A 22,877-nucleotide genomic window follows, 5' to 3' on the forward strand; every position below is an offset into this window, starting at 1 on the left:
GGAGCGGGCCGCAACGCTCCTGCCCTCGCACGACGATTGGCTCCCACGGCGGCAGAACCCTCGCCGCCTCAGGCACCGCGCCCGTTGTCCTGTCAACGGCTTCGCGCTAACCATGTTGGGCTCATCACAACACAAAACAGCCACTCAGCGTGCATCGCAGCTGCTAGAGAGTCGCCAGTGGCATCACTCTTCATCTCGACTTTCATGCTTTGATTTCTTTCTCTTGTTCCCATTGTTATTCCCATCACACACCGTCTCTCCTTTGCTTCGGGGCTGCTTCTCGAGCGTATCTAGGCTGCTTATCACCGCATCTCACTATTTATCGTTACCTCCCCATTCCTCATCCTGCATTGCAAGTGAGATTTGCAGCGGTGGGATCGCTGGAGCAATTGAACCTCTCTTCACCGGGTCATGGTTGAACAGCTCTGAGACGCCTTTCCTTCCGTCTTATCTGGGTGATTATCTTATTTCTCGTTGCTTACGAGGCTTTATTTTTTCCGACCACCTGGTTCCCTGCGTCGCGTCGCCAATTCTTCCGGTTTCCGATTTCGAAACGCTACATTATATAGCTGCCCGCAGTTGCCGGCAGCAAAGCTAGGAAAAATGCCGTCCGTCACAGCCAGTCATGGACAGGTGATCGAGTACATTCAAGGTATGGATGTCGTCGCGAAAACGCCCAGGAGTTGGTCAGCACTGACAGCGTGCAGATCGACTTTATCTCGCTTCCTACAATTCTCCTCCAGATCCCCAGACACCCTTCCCGTATCCTTCCCAGCAGCCCCGATCTCCCAGTAAACGATCTGCAAGAGGCCAGCAAAGCCCGGAGGTGGGCCCCAAAAACAAGACTCCAGTATACTTTACGGTGGACGACACACTGCTCTACAATGCTTTCCATGCAGACTTTGGTCCTCTCCACATCGGTCATCTGTACCGGTTTGCGGTTCAATTCCACGAGATTCTGGGTGACCCCGCCAACAATGACCGTGCGGTTGTGTTTTGGAGCAAGCCGGACTCGCGCAGCCGGGCCAATGCTGCCTGCCTGGTAGCATGCTACATGGTTTTGATCCAGTCGTGGCCCCCGCATCTTGCCCTCGCACCCATCGCTCAGGCAGATCCGCCGTACATGCCGTTCCGCGATGCGGGTTATAGCCAAGCGGATTACGTGCTAAGTATTCAGGACGTCGTGTACGGCGTGTGGAAAGCGAAGGAAGAGTCTTTGTGTGGACTGAAAGATTTTAGTCTCGAAGAGTAAGTCGGCGGAATTTCACGCTCTGGTGACGCCCGGAATACTGATCGGAGGTCAGGTATGAGCGATATGAGCGAGTAGATATGGGTGACTTCAACTGGATCACGCCACACTTCATAGCCTTCGCCTCACCCCAGCACCAGCCAGTCGCACCGATCCCTCCCAACACCCCGGAGTATGCCGCCCTCCCTTCCACCGTTTCTGAAGTGCTCGCTTCGAAACTCCCGGTTCCTTTCAAGAATGTTCTGGCGCATTTCTCCTCACGAAATATCGGCCTGGTTGTGCGCCTCAATTCCGAACTCTACTCCCCGTCCTACTTCACCGCGCTGGGTATCAACCATGTCGACATGATCTTCGAAGACGGCACATGTCCCCCGCTGCCCTTGGTGCGGCGCTTCATCAAAATGGCCCACGAGATGATTACGGTCAAGAACAAGGGCATTGCTGTGCACTGCAAGGCGGGCCTGGGCCGTACCGGATGTCTTATAGGGGCGTACCTGATTTACCGATATGGCTTCACGGCAAATGAGATTATCGCGTATATGCGATTCATGCGTCCGGGTATGGTCGTGGGACCTCAGCAACACTGGTTACATCTCAATCAAGGTGCTTTCAGAGAGTGGTGGTTTGAGGACACGTGGAGGGAGAAGCTTGCTCTGTCTGCACCTGTCACGCCTGGTCGACCTTCGCAGAAGCAGCGTTCAAGCAATGGACAGACAGTCACCCCCCCGAACGGAACCCACTCGAAACGTGCGGCTTTAGGCGAGATTGACCATAACGAGGCTGCTGCGCATTACGCGGATGACACCTTGCCCGCACCAACTCCTGGCCAGCCACGAAAGTCCCATCGCAAGGACTCGAGACATCATCCGTACGCTCGCAACGTTTCTGGCAGCCTTGCCGTCCAAAGAGACCTGGATAAGTCCTCTGAAAAGACGACGCCCGGACGAGCACATCGCACCTCGAATGAGAGCAGCGAGAGTGAAGAGGAAATCCAGATGCGCATGCTTGCGAAACGTTCCTCCAGAACCCCGAGTGCCTCGCCGAGCCAGCGTTCCATCAGTTACTCTGCCACTGTCACTACCAACCACATGCTTGCAGACGAGTTGCTCGAAGACCGAGAGAATTGGGTAGAATCGACGGTGAGCAACCACAAGACCCCAACAAGCAGCAAGAGTGGCAGTGGAGCGCTATCGATGGGCAAAGTGCGCTCAAGCCCTCGACGCGCAACGGACAGCAAGAGTGAGAGCAAGGGCATCCGCAAGGTCAGCGGCCGAGTTGGCAGTGTTGGAGCTTCTCCGACGAGAGTGAAGTAAAGTGAACACCGACGCTAGCCGTCGTGTCTCGAATTTGATTTCGAGCTATGACTCTTCTTCTTGCCATTGGCAGCTTTTTTGGGTTCTCGGTACCTGTCAAACTGTTTCTCTGATACCTGGGCCGAAAAGAAAAAGCGTCTCTGCATATTCTTCTGCCAGTACATTGTAATTGTCGTTGGTTTTTGATTCTGTTCTGTTCTGTGTCTTTTTTTGGGTACTGTGGGGGTCTTGTTGACTGATAGCAACTCGGGTTTTGGACTGGCGTTTTTTTCCGGTTGCATTGTCTTGCATTGTTTATTTTTTTTTCCCTTGCTTGGTGGGGTTGATTCATTGTCTGATTGATTGACTGACTGACTGTCTGATGATGATTGTTTGATTGATGATGAACGTGCTAGGACGTACGTACGGGCCTCCTCCTTACTAGCTAAGTTAAGCTACCCTAGGTGTAGACAGAGACAGACCTTCTTATTCATGCATAAGGTATAAGGATAAGGTTTTGGTTCCGTGGTTTGACTGAGTGAGACTCGCGGAAGGTGTTTGTTTGTTGGTTGGTTGAGTTTAATTACTTGATTGATTCAGCGATTATTTATTTCTTATTCTTTTTTTCTAGTCTTGTTCTCGTCTACTAGAGTCTTGTGTTATAGTCCGCACGTACGTACAGTGCAGTGCAGTACGTACGTACGGACGTAGGTCCGAAAATAAGAGCCGTTCGTTATGTTATTATTTCTACCTTGCCTACCCAAAAGGACAAAGTAGTACCTCCTTAGGTAGGTAGTCAGCTTTTACGGAGTTACAGTATAGTACAGTACATATTATATTCCATTCACATCCGATCAGTTGAGGCTACGACCACGACCACGACTGCGACCGCGATCGATCGATCGATCGAGCTCAGTTAATAACAATATAATATTATGTATTATCTATCTGGGCGGTGTTGACAAATGTCGTAGACTCATAACGTAACTGTTATTTGTTACTTCGTTTCTACTCTACCTATTCGAGGCTTTCTGTCTCTATCTATTTATTGGGTGGTATAGGTAGGTAGGTAGTAGTAGTAGTGGCAATGCCTGCCTGGCCTGACCTAACTCAACTCAGCAGTGGACATCTATTTATTATATAGTATATTTTATTTATCTATTGATTGAGCGATCTACCTTCCATGAGTTAGGAGAACCCCTGCGAGAGGTTCGCCAGAGCTGGATTTCCCTTGATCATTGCCGACGCGGACACGGCTTAAGAGCGGCATGCAAACTGAAACCACTCAAGACTATGATTCTTCTTGCTCGCTGTCTGCCACTACTGCGGAAAATGCCGAACGTGTCCGCCTTTTGCGGTTGCGATTCCGCACCATGTGACGCCGATAAGTGCTGCTGAAAGGAGGCGACCACAGCTCTGCGGTTCTGTCTCCGCAGAAATGTAGTACTGAATCGCTCCAACCACGCCAGGTCCCTGGAGAACATGGATTGTCGGAGTCTGAAACGGATGGGACCCAACCCTTGGGATGAGAATGTGGTTTCGTTGGCAACAAATGGACGGTGACAATGGACGGCAAGAGCGTCATGCTTGGGATGACGAACTTCAGATTCTGAGACTTGAGGGTTTCGAGCAAGTCGGGAAGTACATTGAGCAAGGTATTCGTGAGAAGCGCTCCTCCGTTGATCCTCCGCCGGAGGAAGGGGGTGAAGTGGCCGAATATTATTCGCAAGACCGAGTTTGCGGTCGTCCGCGTGACTCAGCCAAAACGGTATAGAAATTCACGATGAGTTCAATCTGCCAGACGCCAAGCTGCAACCATTGATCCGAGCAGCAAGCGAACATCCAGGTTAACAGGAAAGAATGGGATTGAAGAACATTCATACCGAACACTCAAAAATCAGGACAGATGTGACGTTCCAGGATGTTTTATTTACCTCCCTAATTTACTCTGATTTTCCTTCCTCCTTTGCTTGCTTGCCTTCGTCAGTTTTTCAGTCTCTTTGGACTGATGTATGTACAATATGTTGAATTGACGTCCGTTCACGGTCAACGCGTCTAGCGCATGTTGTGGTGGAGTTTCGCCCGCTGCATACGACAACGAATCATCACCGTATTGGTATTGTTTGTGGCTTGCTCATATCGTACACGACTCTCAGTCCCTCCATCCCCATGCTCGACGCCACCAGATCTAGCCATTCGTTAACGCGACACTTGGATCTGTGTCCGTTGCCAGAGAACTCATCACCTCCCAGTCCTGACACGATCCGGAACGGGCGACAAACGGGCGCGAAGCGCGAATCTTTCGCTCGAGGTAGTAACACTGGAAAAGGGGCAGATCCCGCTGTCGGGTCAGTGGTCATCATCTCAATGGCAGCGAGGTCGGCTAGGAGCAGGTCGAGAACAGCTATCGTCGTGTCCGTCCCTCGAAGCAGACAATTCGCGAAGGACTCGGGGAAAGTCGACGCAATAGGACCAACAAAAGCTCCCGGATCACCCAACCGGGATAAATACCCGTGAACGGAAAGAGCCACTCGCATTTCTGCGGCAAGGGATCGCGTAGCTTCGCGACAGTTCCAGATGCGTGCCGCAAGGAGCTTGATCTTGGTTGTCTGCCTGATGGGTGACGACATCAAGACCCGCGCCTCACTGACAATGCCCGGGAACTTGGCGATTTCCATGAAGAGCCGGTCGGATATGTCGATGAAGACGGAGATGGGTTCATCGGCTTTGGGATCGTTCATATCTTCCCGGCGGATTCGATCGATCAGCGCTTGCCACTCGGGCTTCTCGAAGATACATGGCTTGCCTTCGACCAGAGCTTGTGCGACAAGGAAACTGCGAAAGGATAGGTACAAACAACGATCAAAGCCGGTTCGGTGGATGTTGGGGCCTCGAAGAGACATCATCAACGCCGTCCCTACCGCGTGTCGAGCCCAGGAATCGTCCTTCCCCATCGAATAGGCCTCAAAGAGGCTGAGCAAGATGGACGTGCTCACGCTTTCGCGGGACTTCAACATGTTCTCGTCTGTCACGGAGTCTTTGAGCAATGTCATCGCCTTCGCATACATCTCCCAGCTCGATTGTCGTAATCTGGCGTCATCGTGATATTGGCCCATAAAGGCACAGGTGATGCAATAAATGGCGGCATCGAAGGCCTGATTGCGCCCCAACTGCTCAGCAACGTAGGTCGCCCAAGTGACTTTGACTCGGCACCTGTTCAGGCCGAACCATCGAGGAAACGCCGATAAGACGAAATCGCGGAACACTGACGACTGTTGACGGCTCATCGAACTGGCGACAAGGGAGGGCAAAGCGCGCTCGTCAATTGAATCTGACGGCCGGGGCTGTTCGGGTTTAATCCGCGTTGTTCGGTAGGCCCGGGACCCAAATCGCTTGCGCAACAACGGCCCCTCATCCTGGAACTTCATCGATCTGGAATAACCGGGACATGAGACGCCATATTTCAGACATTGGGAGCATTCTGGGCGAAGTTCGTCGCACTGGTGATAGCGTATGATCAGTTACTAAGCTTTGCCTATCCACCAGGACATCCCACCTTTACGCGACGACGCAAGCATGTAAGACATCCTTTACTACGCGGAACACCGACCATGGTCGATGATCACGCAGTCCAGTCTTAACACAGGAACCCACAACCCAAGAACCAGTGACGCAACAAGTCGGAGCGAGATTTGGACTGCATCACTGAATTGGAAGCGTCGCAATCGAGGACTATGGACGCAATCGTCGATTTGTGCGGGAAATCGCTTCCGGCGGCGACCACACGAAACGAAGCGAGCATGTACAGAATGGGGAGGAAAGGAAAAGAAAATGAGAGAGAGACAGAGGGAAACGGACCTTCCTGTGAAGGCATCGAGGAAAGACTTCTCTGCGCTGCTTCGTCAGTTCAGCCAGCCAGCTCGCCGGGGTCTTCATAGGCACGGGATCCAAGAGAACGGCGGCCAGGCTATTCCTAGCCACTCCGTCTGGACTCAGGCTCACTGGCTCCGGATGCGCGGATGCGCGTGGGTCTCCCAATAAAAATGATGGCGGGCTGGCGGCGTCAAGACCTATCTGCGGGGAGACGGGAACAACCCAGATCTGCAGCTTTTCGCCTTAGGGAGGCCCACCGGGGTGTTTTGGCCGTGGCCAGAGCATCCAATCCTTGTCGCTCCTACTCTGCCATGTGCTGTGAACAATAACCACCAAGCCAGTTGATGCAGCGCAGAGGCCCGTCTTGAGCGATTGTTGGCGGCGGGAAAGAAGCTGTTAATGGCGCGGGTGGAGCTGGGGAAAGACGCGGTAGGATAACGACGAGGTTGGGACACAACGTTATCCGAGGTGACAGGTCGCGACTTTAGAATGAAGAGTGAGTCCCTACTGGAGTTAGGAGCATTGCTGCGGGGTAATACTGTAGAGAGCCTCTAGATGAAGAACATGGACTGGCTGCTGGAGTGGAACAGGTCAACTCGGACGGCACCGCATTCCGGTGGTGAGGCTGCAACCTGATCACGCCTTCCTCTCCATTCCGGGGCCCTCCAAGCTCTGTCATGCCGTCAAGAGGGAAGATTCATTGGAATCACAAGTCCATCCTCCGTACAGGAGTGGTCGCTTTTGATTTGTGGTGCCATAAGCCTATCACAAACTGTATCTACCTACCTAGTTCGGTATTGTATTATTTAGGCGTTTAACCGTTGCGAGCAATCCAACCAACTGTCTCGGCAGTCGCTCGCAGCCCGGATTCGAGCTTCGGGGTCTGGTCTCTGGCAAAAGACAGCCTGCCTTACGACCATGAATATTAATAATATTAATAATTATTAAATAATCATCATGATGGGCCCATTGCCCGTAGGGTCTGCAGGTTTGGATTATGCTTTACCAACTTCGCCCGTCATTCCCGCGGACCACGGGACTACGAGCACGGACCTAGTTAAATTCACGAGGCGAGGACCCTGCAGCAGCCAGCCTCGTCCACTGCAGGCTCCAAGAAGGGCATCGTATCTCTCACCCTTACAATAGTCGGTTCCAGACTCCAGACTACTGAGTGAGTGCTCAACCGTATCTGGGTCAAGGTGGTACAGAATATCTGCCCCTCTTATATGTATGCACCCCAGCACCTGCAGGAGATCGATAGTCGATGAGTCGACGGGCGACATCCCGGAGCCTCACAACTCCCAACACTCCAATGAATCACCCTGGCTGGACTTGGCGGCGCAGCAGAAAGAAAAGCAAATTAAAATGACCAACATTAAATGCACGAAAATGAACACGCCGATCATCACGTGAGAATGAGATTTGTAATCAGCACTTCGTCGAAGATCGTCACACTGAGCAAAAGAAGACTGTGCCCGTTATCGGTTACTAGGTAGTGAACTTGGACTGGCGCTTCTCCTTTTCGGGGCACACGGTTCTGCCTTCCCAAATGGGCCGTACAGTCCCATAATTACCTAATCTGGTGGGAGCCAACAAGACACACCTTTTCTGTCTATTATTATTAACTTTGCTTATCAACGATTTGCGTGCTTTCGTTTCTCTTTTATGTATGTACTGTATGTACGTACATTTAGTACTTAAGGTGAGAGGGCAGGCAAGTTAATTAGAGTTGCAGACAGTATGATATTTCTCCAAGATAAGACCACTCTTGTTGGCAGCTGACTAGGTGAACCATCTCCAGTTGATATCCTTCTCATAATCATTCAGCAGACCCGTATCCACGTCCTCAGCGCGGATGTGAACCCCCTGCTCGCGATCTCGTCGGCGGTTGTCGTGCTTCATCCACAGGCCAAATCCAAGCACAAAGATGATGCTCGTCGCTGCGCACGCAGCCGTTACGGCCAACGTGGGAATATATTTGGGTGCATACTCGACACGGAAGGTCGCGCTGCCGATGATCCCCCCGAGGTTGGCCAGACCGACGAGGATGCCCGTGGTGACGGCACGCGCGTTCTCGCTGAGATTGTTATTGTTGTGCCAGGAGTGGAAGAGACACGAAGGGACGTAGGCGCCCGACGCGAGGAGGAACATAGCGAAGTAGGCGACGCCTTTGTGCGCCGTCACGTCGATCGTGGCGAGGATGATCAGGGAGGTCAGCGAGAGAGTTAGCGAGAAGCAGATATGGTAGGTTCGCTCGCGGAAGTAATCGGACGACCGAGTCACCGCGAGAAGGACGCAGAAGCCAACCAGGTTCGGAGGTACAGTCATCAGGTTGGTCTTGACGACGCTGTAACCGAGGCGTTCAACGATCTGAAGACATCAATTGAGTTGCCTTTCCGGTGAGAGAGTGTGCTTTGTGTCAGATTCATTGACCTACCTGTGGAAGAAAGTTGGATGCGGTGGAGAACGGGATGGGATAGGTGAGCGCGATAATGGCCCAGATCATCATCCTCGGGTTCCTCCATTGCCTGAAGGCAAGCTTCAGGTTAAAGTCCTCGCCCACGACCTTGGAACCATCCCTTAGAGAACGAGCTCTTGCAACGTCTTTCTCGGCCGGGGTCAGCCATCGCGCCTCCTGCGGACTGGCCGGCAGCCAATAGTACCCAAACAGCGAAAGAAGCACAGTGATTCCACCCCTGACACGATAATTCCGTCTTAGTGTTGGATTTGAAGAAGTCCAAAGCAGGAAATCACTCACTCGATGATGAACAGATACTGCCATCCTTTGAGAGCGGTATTCTCGATCTGAAACACTCCGTAAGCCAGGAGGCCAGAGAATGCGGCTGCCAGCTCCGCGCTGCCGAAGATGAGGGCGATGCGGAAGCCGAGCTCGTTACGCGTGTAGAACAGGGTGAGATGGAAGATAGTGCCTGCATAGAAACCGGCTTCGAAGAAGCTGTCAACAGCCGCGATCATGTCAGTAGTCCAGATTTCTGCCACAAAGAATACAGATACAGACCCGATGAGCAGACGGACAACGAGCATTCCGGCAAAACTCGTACACCCGGTTTGGACCATAGACAGGCCGCCCCAGGCCAGCATCAGCGAGGGGAGTGTGATTTTGCCGGAGAACCGCTTTGTGAGCAGATTCAGAGGGAGATCTGTGAAGAATTCATGTCAAATTCCGTCCTCATTTCATCCGTCTTGTGATCTCTGCCGTACTAACCCGCAAGACCATTGGGAATATAGAACAACAGCAGCAGAAGCGAGTACTCATTGCCCTTGAAATGCATATCCTTGTCAAACCCGTCCGTCTGCGCATTTGACAAATTCGACTGAGTCTCGGTATCAGTAACAATCAACGACAATTCTATATTCTGGCTTCTCACCCGATCAACCGAATTAAACAAATACATCAACGACAGAAACGGCAGTAAATGACAGTCCAACTTGCGCAGGTAGGATCGCTCCACCGCCGCGTCGATGCGATGATGGATCGTCTGGATTTCGCCATCGCCATCACCATCACTGGTGGCCGCCCTACCTAGTTCGCTATTATCATTATCCACTTTGACGCCGATTGTCGTCGACAAGGCGGGGACGAACGCGTTTTTGTCAATGTCTGTTGACATGCTGCAGAAATCAAATATGGACGTCAATTCTTTATCGTCTTTTTTTTTTCACCTGTTCTACAGGAGTATTATAATAAAGTCGACTTCGACTGACTCTACAATCGATCTCTTGAATTATGTATGTGTACAGTACAGTACTGGCCTTTCCATCTCCACATGTTGTCAACTCAAGTCGTCACCCCGCTTATCGGTCGGTAGCACATCTACTAGCATTATCTATAGCCGTCCGGAATGCGCTCTCCTATTATAGTCAGGACTTGCCGAAGTGACAAGTTCGTGCATGATAAGGACAGGACTAACTAGTACGGAGTACACGGTGATCCCTAAGCAAAGCACCATCTAACGAGTACGGAGGTAGGTTACCGACTGATAAGATAGGAGATACTGTAGATAAAGGTTGATTTCATCATTCACGGAATCGGGAGGAAAAGTACAGTACAGTAAAGGAAGAGTATATATCCATAGCTGTATCTTAAGGGTAAATCTACATGTACATTATGTAGATTATCTACAGGAGTTTTTACTGCAGTATTGATGCCAGGAGTGGGGATTTCTACCTACTCCTGCTGTCTTTACTGTGTAGTAGACTGTAGACTCTGGTTTAGTAACCGCTTTCATTATTAATTAACTGTCTTGAACTGGTCATTTATCACGTGCTCTGCTCATGGAAGTTAACTTTCCCCGCCCGGCCTTCTCCCCGATGCATTAGTAGATGGAGATAGGAAGACAGTGTCGAAAAAAAGAGAGAAACAAAACAAAACAAGGCAAAGAATTTCATAAGCCTCGAATGTTATTATGCAGGGTGATATGAAAGTACATTACATTACATAATTCAAGCATCAAGATTACCTAAATGAGAGAATACAATAGAATGGGCGATACTACCCTTTCACAGCAGTAATTATTACTTAATATTACAGTAGAAGAGAGGATCTATTGCTAGGCGCCCACTGGCATACTATGTATTTCTCTTCGCTGGGACGACTGCTCTCTGGATAGTTAGGTACCTAATAATACCTAATAATACCTACTCTGCTGTAGGCCACTACAGTACAGTTGAGCCGGTTAGTTTTGTTGATGGATGGGATAGACTACGTCATTGGAGAAGTTCGAAGTTCGACCTGAAGTACCTACCTACCTACCTAGGTATGTAGTATTGAAGCTTATGTTGTTAGACCTCAGAACCTAGATCCAAGAAGCGATGAATGACTGGATAAATGGATGGATGATGGACGAGGCAGTCTGTCTTCTGCGAGGAGAGGACTTTCTAGAATATACGTACTCCGTGCTCCGTACATGTACAGGCAAAGTGCCCTACCAATCGTTTGCGGAGTGTCATGCTTATGAATGCCAGGACTCTCTGTCTCTGGACGCAGGGCGTAGGCTAGGGCTGTGAGTTCTGATCTTAGCTCAGCCACAGGGTATATTACAGTCAACTGCAGATATATATTTTTACTGAACTGACTGACTGGGCTGACTGGCTGACTGGCTGACTGGCTATGCTTGAAGTTGAAACAAGTCGGCAGGTCATCATCTGGTGCCGAGAGATGAAGTTGAGGTATCGAGTTCAGTCACATAGAATGATTTGCCTTGGCATGAAGCCGGACAAAGTGAGAGTTTTATTTCAGCCAGGTCAGGTCAAGTTGTCAAGCTAGTCCAGCTGCTTTCAACACTTGGCATAAAGTCGGACAAAGTGAGAGTTTCATTATCATTGCTAGGCCAGACCTCGTCCAGTTGTCCCAAGACTCGGCATAAAGTTGGAAAAAGTGAGAGTTCGATTGACCACTCTCACTGTCAACTCCCCTTGTTGAGTTCAGCTGCATAAAGAAACCGGACAAAGTGAGAGGATTGGGTTTGGTCATTCTGACTGGCAGGCACCCCTGTCGGGTGAGGTCAGGTCAGGTCCATCACATAAAGAAGTCAAATATCACACTTCAGAATATGAATGAACCTAAATATTCTGCATTTCTTCCCCCAGATTAGTCAGAATACATGTCTGAGCTCATTATATTGCACGGATTCTTGTACTGTACATAATCCTTAAAATTCCAAAGGTAACCGTTCCTTGTAGCTGGATTTCTATGGGCAGACGCTATGGAAGGCCATTTAAAAGCTGACAGCTCCTAGAACCACCAATTGCAGCAGCCGGCTTTCAAACTGAAGGTGCTCTTCGCGGTTCTGCGATGCTGCTCCTTCCAATGTTCTTATCAGCATTTAATTGCCAAATCAGGCAGGTTCGAGGCTGGCTAAGGTTCCTTCCGTCCATTACTCCGCAGACCGGGTTATTCCGAACTCCGAACTCCGAACTGCCAAAACTAACAATTTTTCTGCTCTCCTGTTACACCGACGCAACCCGTCGACTGTTTCACATTGAATTCCGAAATTAATCTACCTAGCATTGTGTAGGTAGACTGTGGGGTTTGGCATTGCATATCGGAACTGGGCGTTGGTCCATTTACATAACCTTCGGAATTCTGATTTAGATCATGTATCAGCCCCAATCACCACAGACGCGCCGCAATGGCAGAACGGCCGCCTGTGAGCCGTGTCGGACTTCGAAGCTCAGATGCGATCACGCAAGACCTGTATGCGGGAGATGCACGTCAAGAGGCATCGTCCGGCAATGCTTCTATCACCCTTCTCCGATGACGAAAAGCGCCAATGGCACTCGAGGAAGACTGTCTAGCGATTTTAGAGTGCACAAGCCAAGCAGCCCAAAGCCAAAGTATGTAAATGAAGACAAGAATTCAAAATTGTGGACATCGGAGTAACAAATCTCTAGCGACCCCAGTCCGCGCTCGTCACTGGATAGTACACACTTCAAACCTTCAGACACTCCTGCCCTCGAGCTTCCGTCTACCTCGCCTGGATATCTCGGATCTACGAGCTACTCTGCAGTGCTTGCAGAGCATCAGAAAGATATTCCGGCGGACATCGAGGGCGGGACGGAGTCAGGTAGCATCATGCAAGTTGTCGACGCCGAGCGCGCCCAGTCTGGGCTGAGAGTGCTGTCCTTGCTGTACAACCTCTCGTTATTCGACGCGCTGATCCGGAAGTACTACCAGAGCAAATGGTTCACGATCCTGCCCTACTCGGTAGTTGACACGATGCTCATCTCCACTCGACGCCTATTTGAGAGCTTCGAACCCACAGAAAAGGAATCTCGGCTGCGAGATCTCTCCATCCAGATATTTCGCAACTCCTCGAGGCCGCTGAAGCCGCACAGCGGCATGACTATTGACGATTATACTTCGTCATTTACCGGAGAGAAAATTCGCTGGGAGACTATTGGGTTTATGTTTGCCCTTTCCGGGGTCAGTTTACTGGCCACCCATGAAACGGACCCTGCCATAGCCGAACTTCGAGGCAGTCCGGAGGCAAAGGAGAGGCTTCTGAACCAGATCTCAGAGGCTACGAGCACTTGTATTGCATTCTGTGACCACGCAGCCTCGTCAAATGAAATACTTGCCTTTGCTCAGTACACCGACGTGATTCTGAGAACTCAACAATACGGTGATTCCAGTATGTTTCGTTTTTATTATTTGTAATAATAGTCGAGGCTTATTCTTTCTCAGGCTACCAGGCGTGGCGTCGACTGGGGGACCTGTCCGCCACTGTGTATGCGGCAGGGCTTCATCAGGTCGATGGACCAGCGGACGATGACTGCCCCTTTTTCCTGAAGCAATTGAGGAGAGGTTGCTTTGCCGCTGCTTTTTACACTGACAAGTGTGTTGCCACATTTGTCGGACGACCACCGCTTATCAATTATCGTTACTGCACCTTGACTCCACCGCTTGACCTAAGTGACGATGTGCTCATCTCTGGAGGCGAAGCACTTGACAACGCCGTCGCCCAACTAGATGACGCAGGATGGGACAGGCAGGGCAAGAGACACCGCACCAGCCTGATTCGTATTCGGTTTCTCTTGGCAATCTACCGAGAAGAGATCCTCGAATTGGCGTTAGGAGTAGGTTATCAGCAAGACTTCCCAAGAAAGGCCAGGTAAGATGCACAGAGAGAAAGCTCGATCTGGCATTGGAGGATCGACTAAATGTTTTATTTTGTAGTAAAATTCTGGAAAGAGCGCGAGCAGCGTGGGAGGCGTGTCCGGACCATCTCAGGTACGACCGCTGTTCGGATACTGGGTTATACGACACTGCCTCTCCGATATTTCTTCTCTATCTCGATTATCTATATAGCGGATTTTTGCTCCACAGGACCCTTATCAAATACACCGGTCACGGCCAAGTCCCGCTCTTCGACACTTCCAGGCAGCTCTTGTCGACCGTCCTCAGAATCTGCAATGATCGGGATAATGCGACCGATCGAAGCAGACACTACTCGTGGATTGTACGTCTCGTTCAAAGCGTCACTGTTTTACGATTGCTAAGGTCTAGTCTAGGTCCTCTACTACGGGCTTCCCAGCGCCTGTGTCCTTGCTTTCGAGGTGCTCCGTCAAACGCAACAAGCGGGCCCGCACCCCGTCGTCTTGCCACGCGCAGAGGTAATCCGCAACCTGAGCGTGTTTGTATCCTGCCTCTCTTGGGTCGCACGTCCGGGCCAGGGAAATTATGGTATGTGCAAGGAGGTCGAGAAGAAACTTTCGCGCATCTTGGATCAGATCCTTGACCCTCCGATTGCAACCAGCGAAGACGTCAATTTCGTTCACGATGTGACGTCTGGTCTGGATAACTTTCTGGACTGGAATAACTACAATAACTGGGAGTTCAACTCGGACGTTTTCGGTCTGTAGATTTGATTTAAGAGTTGGGAGATGTCGAGGTAGGAGTGTCATGTCTGAACGATTTGCACAGCTGGCAAAGTCATCTGAGATCTTCTAATAAACGACGACAAACGAGAAATAATGACATGGGTATATTCGCAGATTCGCTCAAACGCCAATCCCAGAAAAGGACACTCCGTCATTAAACGTCACACAATCCAAACAAAGTCCTGAACCGGACGCCTCGCTTCATGAAAGTAGGCGCGATGGCAGAGAGGACAGTTGAAATGGTTTCGGAGGTACCATTTCTCCAGACATTCCTTGTGGAAAACATGGAAACACTTGAGTTCATGAATCACCTGGGTGCGGAGGACAGGCTCGAGGCATACGACACTGCAGTGCTGTTAGAAGAGACATTGGTCCAGCAAAATGGGAGGATCTTCAGCATACCAGATAAATTGACTATCCACCGCTTCTGACAGACTCAACGAATCCCTCACACTCGGCCACCATTGATCCAGTGTACAGGTGGGCGAAACGGCATCAAGCCTTTTTAGCCTTTCCGATGAAGAATCTTTGTTTCCGGAGCTGGATTCGGGGTTCGCCGGATCGCGCCGGTTTAGATAGATGGCCAACCTGTGATGGCGAGTCAGAACCAGCCCGCACCAGCCGACGTGCTAACTCACAGTAAACATGATATGAATGCGACCGAAATTCCCAATATCACTCCAAGCAACACCGTCAGGGACGCGCTGTCAGCTCGTTTCGCCATCATTCGACTCGACCCTGTGTCCCTTGACGAGGGAACATGGAGAGGGGGGAGAGGAAAGGGTAACATGGCCGCTGAAGGAATGGCGGGTGCAGCCAAAGAAATAATTGTAGAACCGTGACACTTGTCTCACCACGTCGGTGAGAGCTCTGTCCGCCACTGTCGAGTCTGTACAACCTTGCCGGGGCTCTCACTGGATGTAGCTCAGTTGTCTGGTCATCGAACGATATCGGCTTGGTTCATGGTCCGTTGCAATTGCAACTTCCCACACGAGGCTTCGATATGAATTGTTCGGGCTCGCCTGGCAATTGAGCACCTTATGTAGTTATCGACGGCGCCTGCCCCTCGACAGTGCAGTGCTGATCCCGTGAACCGATAGCAGCGGACCATGGTGCGTACGAGACACCCCAGGATTATGATTAACTGATCTGCTCAATAAGCTCTGGTTAGCTCAACACGCCGTTGGGGCAGGTCATGCCATGTCATCATGTCATGCCATAGAAACGGTCGGTAGGTGGAACTAGTGCGAGCCGGTCCAAGTCGATCCCGCAGAATCAGATGTCTACCTAGGTAACTCTGGAGCACCACAAGCCTAAGATACCTGAGTACGTGAGCTGTCGACGCGAGTCGGCTCCAGAATCAGCCAAGGGCGTCTTCCAAGGACGATGACGAAGCTGCTGTGCCAATGATGCTGGTTAGGACGGAATTTGGTCACACCGGGCTTGCGCCAACCATACTGAATAATGAGGCGGCAATCACATCGAGCTGTGGGCAGACGGTTAAGACAACCACTAGTTAAGAAGAGATGCAGGTCATTTGGTCACCTGGGCTGTGCCCTGTGCTCGTCGATCCGTCCCACCTAGATTACAGAGCTTTCTTTGAATTTCTCTGTCTCCAGCAATGAATTGACTTTCTCCGAACCTTCTTTTGTATTTTAGTCTTACTATTTCCTCCAGACGAGGCCGTAGAACTGACTTAACTACAGTACAAGTACAGCCTTGGGAACAGAGCTGACCGTAAAGACCAAGTCTACCAGGTCAGCTACCTAAGAACCTCTCTCTGCCAGCTCCGTACCCAAAATCGCGCACTTGCAGAAACTCAGCCAACTTAGCCTTTTAGGCCTTTTAGACCTGGCCCAGCCACCCCTCCCCCGCGCCAAGACTGCACCGAGGATCTGTATACAGCAGCAAAGACGTCATCTGGCCAGCACGGCGCACCACTGGACGGGTCCTTGGATAACACAATAATAGGTATTGTCTGATTAGTTCGTTCCCAATGGAGCATGGGCCCATGGACTCTGTATTTCATACCTAGGTACAGCACTTGCATACTGATCTCTTGCTATCTGTATACTGTAGGCATCTATCTCCCTTGATATGGCGAATATGCTCCGTGCAGTACGAACGAATAGACGATTTAAAGAGAAATGATACTTACTCCTTGAAACTCTAGGGATTGAAAATGAGGGAACCACTTCATCCAGCGACTATTGATCGCGATCGTATGATCTGGGACCAGGTTGAAATCTGGCTTACATAATCCTCTCCGCAATTCACGGTTCTCCGGGTTCTCCGGGGTGAGAGTTCCGGAGAATGATTTTTCGAACCACATATGCGGCTGAACGGCACGACTCTATCAATTTACTATACAGACTAAGGTAATGTCTGTCTCATCCATTTCTTCTATTCTAGGGATATGCTTGAATCCCAAGCCTGGTGATGATGGCATCACCCGGCCGTGCCCACGCCTCTCCCCTGATTAGTGAGATAGATGATCGGCGACGGCGAAGACGGCCACAGCTCTCTTGCGTTCTATGCAGACGGCGCAAAGTGAAATGCAACAGAGAACTGCCCTGTGACCAATGCTACAAGCTGTCCAAGGGGCGGAGTTGCGTCTACACCGATATCATCCAGTCTCCTGGAGATTCCGATCACGGTATCCCGAGTTCGTCGAACCCGGTCGATACCGGCAGGAGTGCTCCACAATCAAACACAGGACTGCGCCGGTTGCGAGAGCATAATGCACCGCTAGGGGAATCGAGTCCCCTGAGGACACACAGGAATGAGCAGGAAATTCGGCGTAGAGATGTTATTCCTGTGTCGAGCCACGCCACTTCTTTAACGGCCAGTCCTGGGATCAATCGGACTGCCAGTACTCAAGAAGCTGTCCCTTTCTCTCCAAGGGACCAACCACTTCGTCAGGTCGATTCCATCGTTACTGCGCACGGCCAGTCCGAGCTTGACGAAGCACACATTGACAGCTCTAACGATCAGCCCAATCTGAACTTCATCGAGGATGGCTGGATGACGGAATTTCATGGAGAGAGTCATTGGTCGACAATTTTGCCAATGGTACGATGAAATACAGTCCATCACTCCGATAGCGTTGCTAATGCTTCAGTAGCTCGCGAATGTGAGGCCTCTGATTCACAACCTGACCGTTTGCAGAGAGGATGGAACGCGGGCGTCCTTCTGGAAGTACCTGACACAACTCCGCGAGAAAAGAATTCTTCAATTGAATGCGGACATAATCAACCTCGCCCTGGTTACCCACGTCGACTTGAGAGAGGATATGGCTTCGCGAGCAGTGTGTGACAGGCTGGTGGCGAGCTACCACGACTCATTTGGAAAACTCTACGGAGTGGTCCCTTGGCGCGATTTCATGAGAGATTATGACCAACTGTGGCTGGGCATGGAGAACTCCCGATGCGAGTTTCTCGTCATATTGATTCTCGTCCTGAGTATCGGGAATGCCTTCGTGAAGGACGGAGAGTACCGGCTGCCGCACTCGACGGTTCTCAAATGGTTCAGCATGGCCAAGGTCTGGAAAAACACGACGGCGGATATGAACAAGTACAGCCTCACTTCTCTGCAGGTGGATATCCTTCTATTCTTGACGCGGAGGCTCTATTGCATTGGGCCACCAAACGACTCTGTTGGCTCTGCTATTTTGGTACGAAATGCGATGGCGATGAGTCTCCACAAGGACCCTTCGCACCTTGTTGGCATGCCGGTCGAAGAGCGCTCGTTGCGATGGCGTCTGTGGTATACTGTCCTCGAGCTCGATGTGCAATCGTCACTCGAATCGGGAATGCAGCCAACCTGTCCTGAATCTGACTCCTGGATGGGAGAGAGACTTGAACAGCAGGAAGAGGGATCGATGTCGGAACAACCCGCTCTGATCCGATCTCTCCCTGTACGACTCAAGATCGCGCAATTACTCAACGGATCCCGGTTTGATTTGACATATGATATGGCCTGTGAGCTGAACGACGAGCTCACTGCAGCGGCAGGGTGGTCGTTATCCGAGGAACGCACCACTAATCCATATCCTACAAACTCCTTCGTGGAGGAGCATACGAGGCTGTTGATCCGTCGTGCCTTCTTAGCTCTCCACTGGCCATTTGCCATCCGTCACGACCGCAGATTCTACTTTTCACGGAATGTATGTACGTTCACGGCGCTCAAGATCCTCCGACAACTCATCCCGGGAGAAGAAGGATCGCAACACACCACCGGATTACAGACCTTGATCCGTAAGGAGTGTTCCATATATCAGAACGACGCGTTCCCCGCAGCGGTGTTCCTGTGTTTCGAACTCCTCCGTGGAGTAGTTTCCAAGCCTGCTGGTATGGACCATGCCCTGGAACAGGTCCCTTCCCTCAAACAGGAAGCCATGGACCTATTAAGCCGGTTTATCGGCCTCGCTGAGGAGCGAGTCGTGGGGAGTGAGTACTCGGAGACTGCGTTCGTCATTCCATCCGTCATGCATGCCTACGTCTGTTGGGTAGATGGCGGAGCATCATCTGACACGAGTCAAGAGGGGGAAAGTCTGCTGCTGCAGGATATGGCAAATGGCATTGCGCAACGGTGTATCGAGCTGATGCAGTTGCGATCTAGTCCGACCTTCAAGGGCGGTTGAGATGATATCCCCGGTTGTCATTTACTCAGTCAAATTAGTATTGATTGAGAATGCAGTCTCCTTGCGACTGCTCTCTCCATCATTTGAGAGCAAGCCGAAGCTGCAAGTGCCAGTCCGTGCACCGTAAGTAAGTCCGTCCATGGCAGAAGTACTGTAAAATCGGGGGAGCAGCAGAGAAGGCTTTTAATTAGAAGTTATCCATTGTACTGTACTCTCTATATACTTAGCAAGTCCCCTTCTAGTATAGTATTCCTGTTTAGGAAAGGTATTACCTAATGATTCTCCATAGCCCATTCTTATCCATTTGAACGCCCTACTTCCTGGAATCGAATAAAATTTCAGAGTGACCAACTGCTCTTCCGAAGGCAGATCCGTTCACGAGGAACGACCGTATTGATACGGACTGTCCGACGCGCCTGTAATAAGTATATCGGAATAGTCACGTGAACCTTGAAGAAGATGGCGAGATTGCCATTTTTTGACTTCTTTGGCTACCGGTTGGATTTCCCACTCCCTCATTCCTTTTCTCCATTGGGATCATTCCCGCGCGGAGGTCGTTCATTTGTGTGATGTATGCCTCGCAACAAGCCCTGATGAGAGTGAGGGCTTCCCGTGGGATATTATCGTATTGCTCGTGGGAGTGCGCTCTTCTCCTTCACTAGAAGTGATGGTGAGATGAGATGCAAGAAGATAAATTAACATTCAAGTACAGTCTAGGAAGGAAGGAAGTAAGGGTGAGGAAATTACCACGGCCTTGGCTTCTGCCTGCCAAAATCGGTAATATTAGATGTGATCCATCCTTTGGTATACTACAAAACAGTTACTACAAAGTTTTGCTAACTGCTGTATACAGTAAATTAGTGGTCTGTTGATCCCTGATAAGACGGTCTTGTTCTTCCCCCGCTTTTGCAGCCAGTCACGTCGGCGCAGTTTCATCAGTGCGGGGATCGAGATAAGACAGGCAAAGAGTGTCCCGATTGCATGATTGAGATGGCAGGTGTATGCTGCTGCTGTATTATGTATATAAACTGAGCTCGGAAGTTTACTTACCTACAGGCTATCAGACAACAACACTAACTGGCTGGGCTTTCATCCTACCAAAATGGTCGTCAATTGGGAGACACTCAAGAAAAAACTGCAAGTGTGAGTTCGTCTGCTCCCTCCTTTTCTTTAATTTGAAGCATCTTTTGGTCCTGATCACCCGATTTAAATAAATGATCAGCCCAATCGATGAGGACAGATACTATGAGAACACAGCCTGGTGCAACCGGGACTTGATCCCCATTCCGCCCGAACGTCGCACGTGGGGGATCTGGGGTTATTTCGGTAAGCACATTTGACTAATTCTAGAACCTAGTATACCAGGCTGACTTGACGGCTAGGATACTGGACCGTGTCCGGTTCTTGCATCAGTGCCTGGTCGACCGGGTCCACTCTTCTCGCTTTTGGCCTGAATCCTCGCCAGGCCATAGGATGTGTGGTATGTTCTGTCCGATCTGGTCGGAAAAAGGGATCAAACTCACGAATGGTTGATTTGTCCAGGCTGCCGGAGGCGTGCTGACGGGGCTGTTGGCTGTGGCGTGTGGCTGGATGGGCGAAAAACATCACATCGGTTTTACCGTCGCGTCTCGATTCTCCTGGGGCATGCGAGGAGCGTATTGTGAGTGGATCGGCTTCAATTGACAATTCGATCTAACGGCGAATCCAGTCCCCGTGCTAATCCGCATCTTCGTCGCTTGCATGTGGTTCGGAATGCAGTCATATTGGTATGGTCAAATCTCGATGTATATATGCATATATTCTGACTGCATTTTGCCCAGGGGAGGCCAGGCAACCAGAGTGCTCATCGGTGCCATCATACCAGGTAGATATGTATCCTCTGGCGACGTGAATCTTCTGATCATCTCCCACAGGCTTCGCACACATGAAGAACTTCTTTTCGGAAAGTTCGCATCTCGCCACCAACGATTTCATCGGGATGGTCATCTGGTATGCGGCATTCATCCCGCTGGTCTTGGTGAAGCCGGAACGACTACAGGTCCCATTCGCCATCTCGTTCGTCCTGTTTGCCACGTCGTGCTTTGGCATCCTCATTTGGTAAGACGTGAGCCCAACAGATCTGGACAGGTTTCCTCACGGTTGTACTCCTAGGGCCGTGGTCAATGCCGACGGAGCCGGATCCATGTTCCGTGAGACCCCTACGACGATTAACGTCGGCTGGGGCGTCATGTACGGCATCACCGCCATCCTGGGGGCCTGGGGAGCCGGCACTCTGGGCCAGTCGGACTGGACGCGTTACGCCAATCGACGATTCGCTCCCACCTTGTCTCAGTTGGTGGCGGCCCCGATCACCATTGTCATCACAGCGGTGATCGGAATCGTCGTGACGAGCGCCGCAAACGACCTCTTGGGACAAGTGGTCTGGAATCCCATCTATCTCCTGGCCGATATTCAGGAGCACTACCATTCGAGCCCGCGGGCCCGAGCAGGAGTGTTCTTTGCTTCGGTGGGGATGGTATCGACTCAGCTAGCTGTAAGACATGTCGTGAATATCCAGGGATATGAATAGGCTATTGCTAAGAATTACAGATATCTGTCGTTCTCAACTCTGTCTCCACCGGTATGGACATGGCGGGTTTGTGCCCAAGATATATCAACATTATCCGAGGAAGCTATATCATGGCTATTATTGGCATTTGCACGCAGTGAGCTACTCACGTTTCAACTACGAAATTTAATTTTCTCTCCTGACAATTTTCTTCAGGCCGTGGCAACTCCTCTCCACCGCAACCAAGTTCCTCTCCGTCCTGTCCGGCTTTGGCGTCTTTATGGCTCCATTGACGTGAGTTATCCAGCACTATCATTTCAAGTTTCAGGTACTGACCTGGCGTCTTGCAGCGGCGTCCTCCTGGCAGATTACCACATTGTCCGCCGCCACCGACTCAAACTCCGGGATCTCTATACGGGCAACCCGTCTTCCATCTACTGGTATTTCCATGGTTTCAACTGGCGGGGACCAGTGGCCTTTGTAGCGGGGATGTGGTCGTTGCTGCGTAAGTTACATACCCTAACCACATCGGTAGCTTACTTCTGACCTGGCCGGTTCAGCTGGCCTCGTCGGCACCGTCAACTCCGATAATGCCTCCTCCAGTCTCGCGGGATGGATCAGACTGTACAATCTGACCTTTATCGTCGGTCTGGCCATCAGTTTCACCGTCATGTCCGTGCTGGGGTCCCTGTTTCCGCCACCGGGGCTGGGATTGCAGGAGCCGTTTGTCGTCGTTGAAGGTGAAGTCTCAGAAGCGGAGAAAATCGAGGGCCCATCTTCTCCGAGTTCACTAAGCGGGAAGATGAAGATGGCTAGGACGGAGGTTAAGATTCAGGTCTAGATTTGCCAGATTCTACCCGGGTACATGTA

General features: G+C 50.8%; 7 protein-coding genes across 7 annotated transcripts; 4 read left to right on the forward strand and 3 right to left on the reverse strand.

Annotated features, from left to right (window-relative positions):
* Positions 1–603: 603 nt before the first annotated feature.
* On the forward strand, positions 604–2,562 carry VTN77DRAFT_7237 (uncharacterized protein; the record flags this gene model as incomplete). Its single annotated transcript, XM_069423604.1, has 3 exons — positions 604–652; positions 708–1,248; positions 1,305–2,562. The coding sequence occupies 3 exons, from the start codon at positions 604–606 to the stop codon at positions 2,560–2,562; spliced, it is 1,848 nt and encodes a 615-aa protein (XP_069275464.1).
* A 2,084-nt stretch (positions 2,563–4,646) lies between these two features.
* On the reverse strand, positions 4,647–6,154 carry VTN77DRAFT_7238 (uncharacterized protein; the record flags this gene model as incomplete). Its single annotated transcript, XM_069423605.1, has 2 exons — positions 4,647–6,041; positions 6,098–6,154. The coding sequence occupies 2 exons, from the start codon at positions 6,152–6,154 to the stop codon at positions 4,647–4,649; spliced, it is 1,452 nt and encodes a 483-aa protein (XP_069275465.1).
* A 2,042-nt stretch (positions 6,155–8,196) lies between these two features.
* Positions 8,197–8,742, reverse strand: VTN77DRAFT_7239 (uncharacterized protein; the record flags this gene model as incomplete). Its single annotated transcript, XM_069423606.1, has 1 exon — positions 8,197–8,742. One exon carries the CDS (start codon positions 8,740–8,742, stop codon positions 8,197–8,199), a length of 546 nt encoding a protein of 181 aa, XP_069275466.1.
* Positions 8,743–12,532: 3,790 nt separating this feature from the next.
* Positions 12,533–14,799, forward strand: VTN77DRAFT_7240 (uncharacterized protein; the record flags this gene model as incomplete). The annotated part of the gene is made up of 5 exons (XM_069423608.1): positions 12,533–12,771; positions 12,829–13,568; positions 13,622–14,048; positions 14,114–14,396; positions 14,449–14,799. The coding sequence occupies 5 exons, from the start codon at positions 12,533–12,535 to the stop codon at positions 14,797–14,799; spliced, it is 2,040 nt and encodes a 679-aa protein (XP_069275467.1).
* A 179-nt stretch (positions 14,800–14,978) lies between these two features.
* VTN77DRAFT_7241 (uncharacterized protein) lies at positions 14,979–15,607 on the reverse strand (the record flags this gene model as incomplete). The annotated part of the gene is made up of 3 exons (XM_069423609.1): positions 14,979–15,162; positions 15,220–15,405; positions 15,456–15,607. 3 exons carry the CDS (start codon positions 15,605–15,607, stop codon positions 14,979–14,981), a joined length of 522 nt encoding a protein of 173 aa, XP_069275468.1.
* A 1,649-nt stretch (positions 15,608–17,256) lies between these two features.
* VTN77DRAFT_7242 (uncharacterized protein) lies at positions 17,257–19,459 on the forward strand (the record flags this gene model as incomplete). Its single annotated transcript, XM_069423610.1, has 2 exons — positions 17,257–17,889; positions 17,942–19,459. The coding sequence occupies 2 exons, from the start codon at positions 17,257–17,259 to the stop codon at positions 19,457–19,459; spliced, it is 2,151 nt and encodes a 716-aa protein (XP_069275469.1).
* A 1,102-nt stretch (positions 19,460–20,561) lies between these two features.
* Positions 20,562–22,848, forward strand: VTN77DRAFT_7243 (uncharacterized protein; the record flags this gene model as incomplete). The annotated part of the gene is made up of 12 exons (XM_069423611.1): positions 20,562–20,602; positions 20,682–20,785; positions 20,842–20,939; positions 21,002–21,119; positions 21,168–21,225; positions 21,280–21,323; positions 21,373–21,556; positions 21,611–21,992; positions 22,049–22,164; positions 22,224–22,301; positions 22,358–22,512; positions 22,568–22,848. 12 exons carry the CDS (start codon positions 20,562–20,564, stop codon positions 22,846–22,848), a joined length of 1,659 nt encoding a protein of 552 aa, XP_069275470.1.
* Positions 22,849–22,877: the final 29 nt, after the last annotated feature.

This window comes from Rasamsonia byssochlamydoides, assembly GCF_041956645.1.
Source record: "Rasamsonia byssochlamydoides strain NRRL 3658 unplaced genomic scaffold VTN77scaffold_59, whole genome shotgun sequence".
Classification (NCBI taxonomy): Eukaryota; Fungi; Ascomycota; class Eurotiomycetes; order Eurotiales; family Trichocomaceae; genus Rasamsonia; species Rasamsonia byssochlamydoides.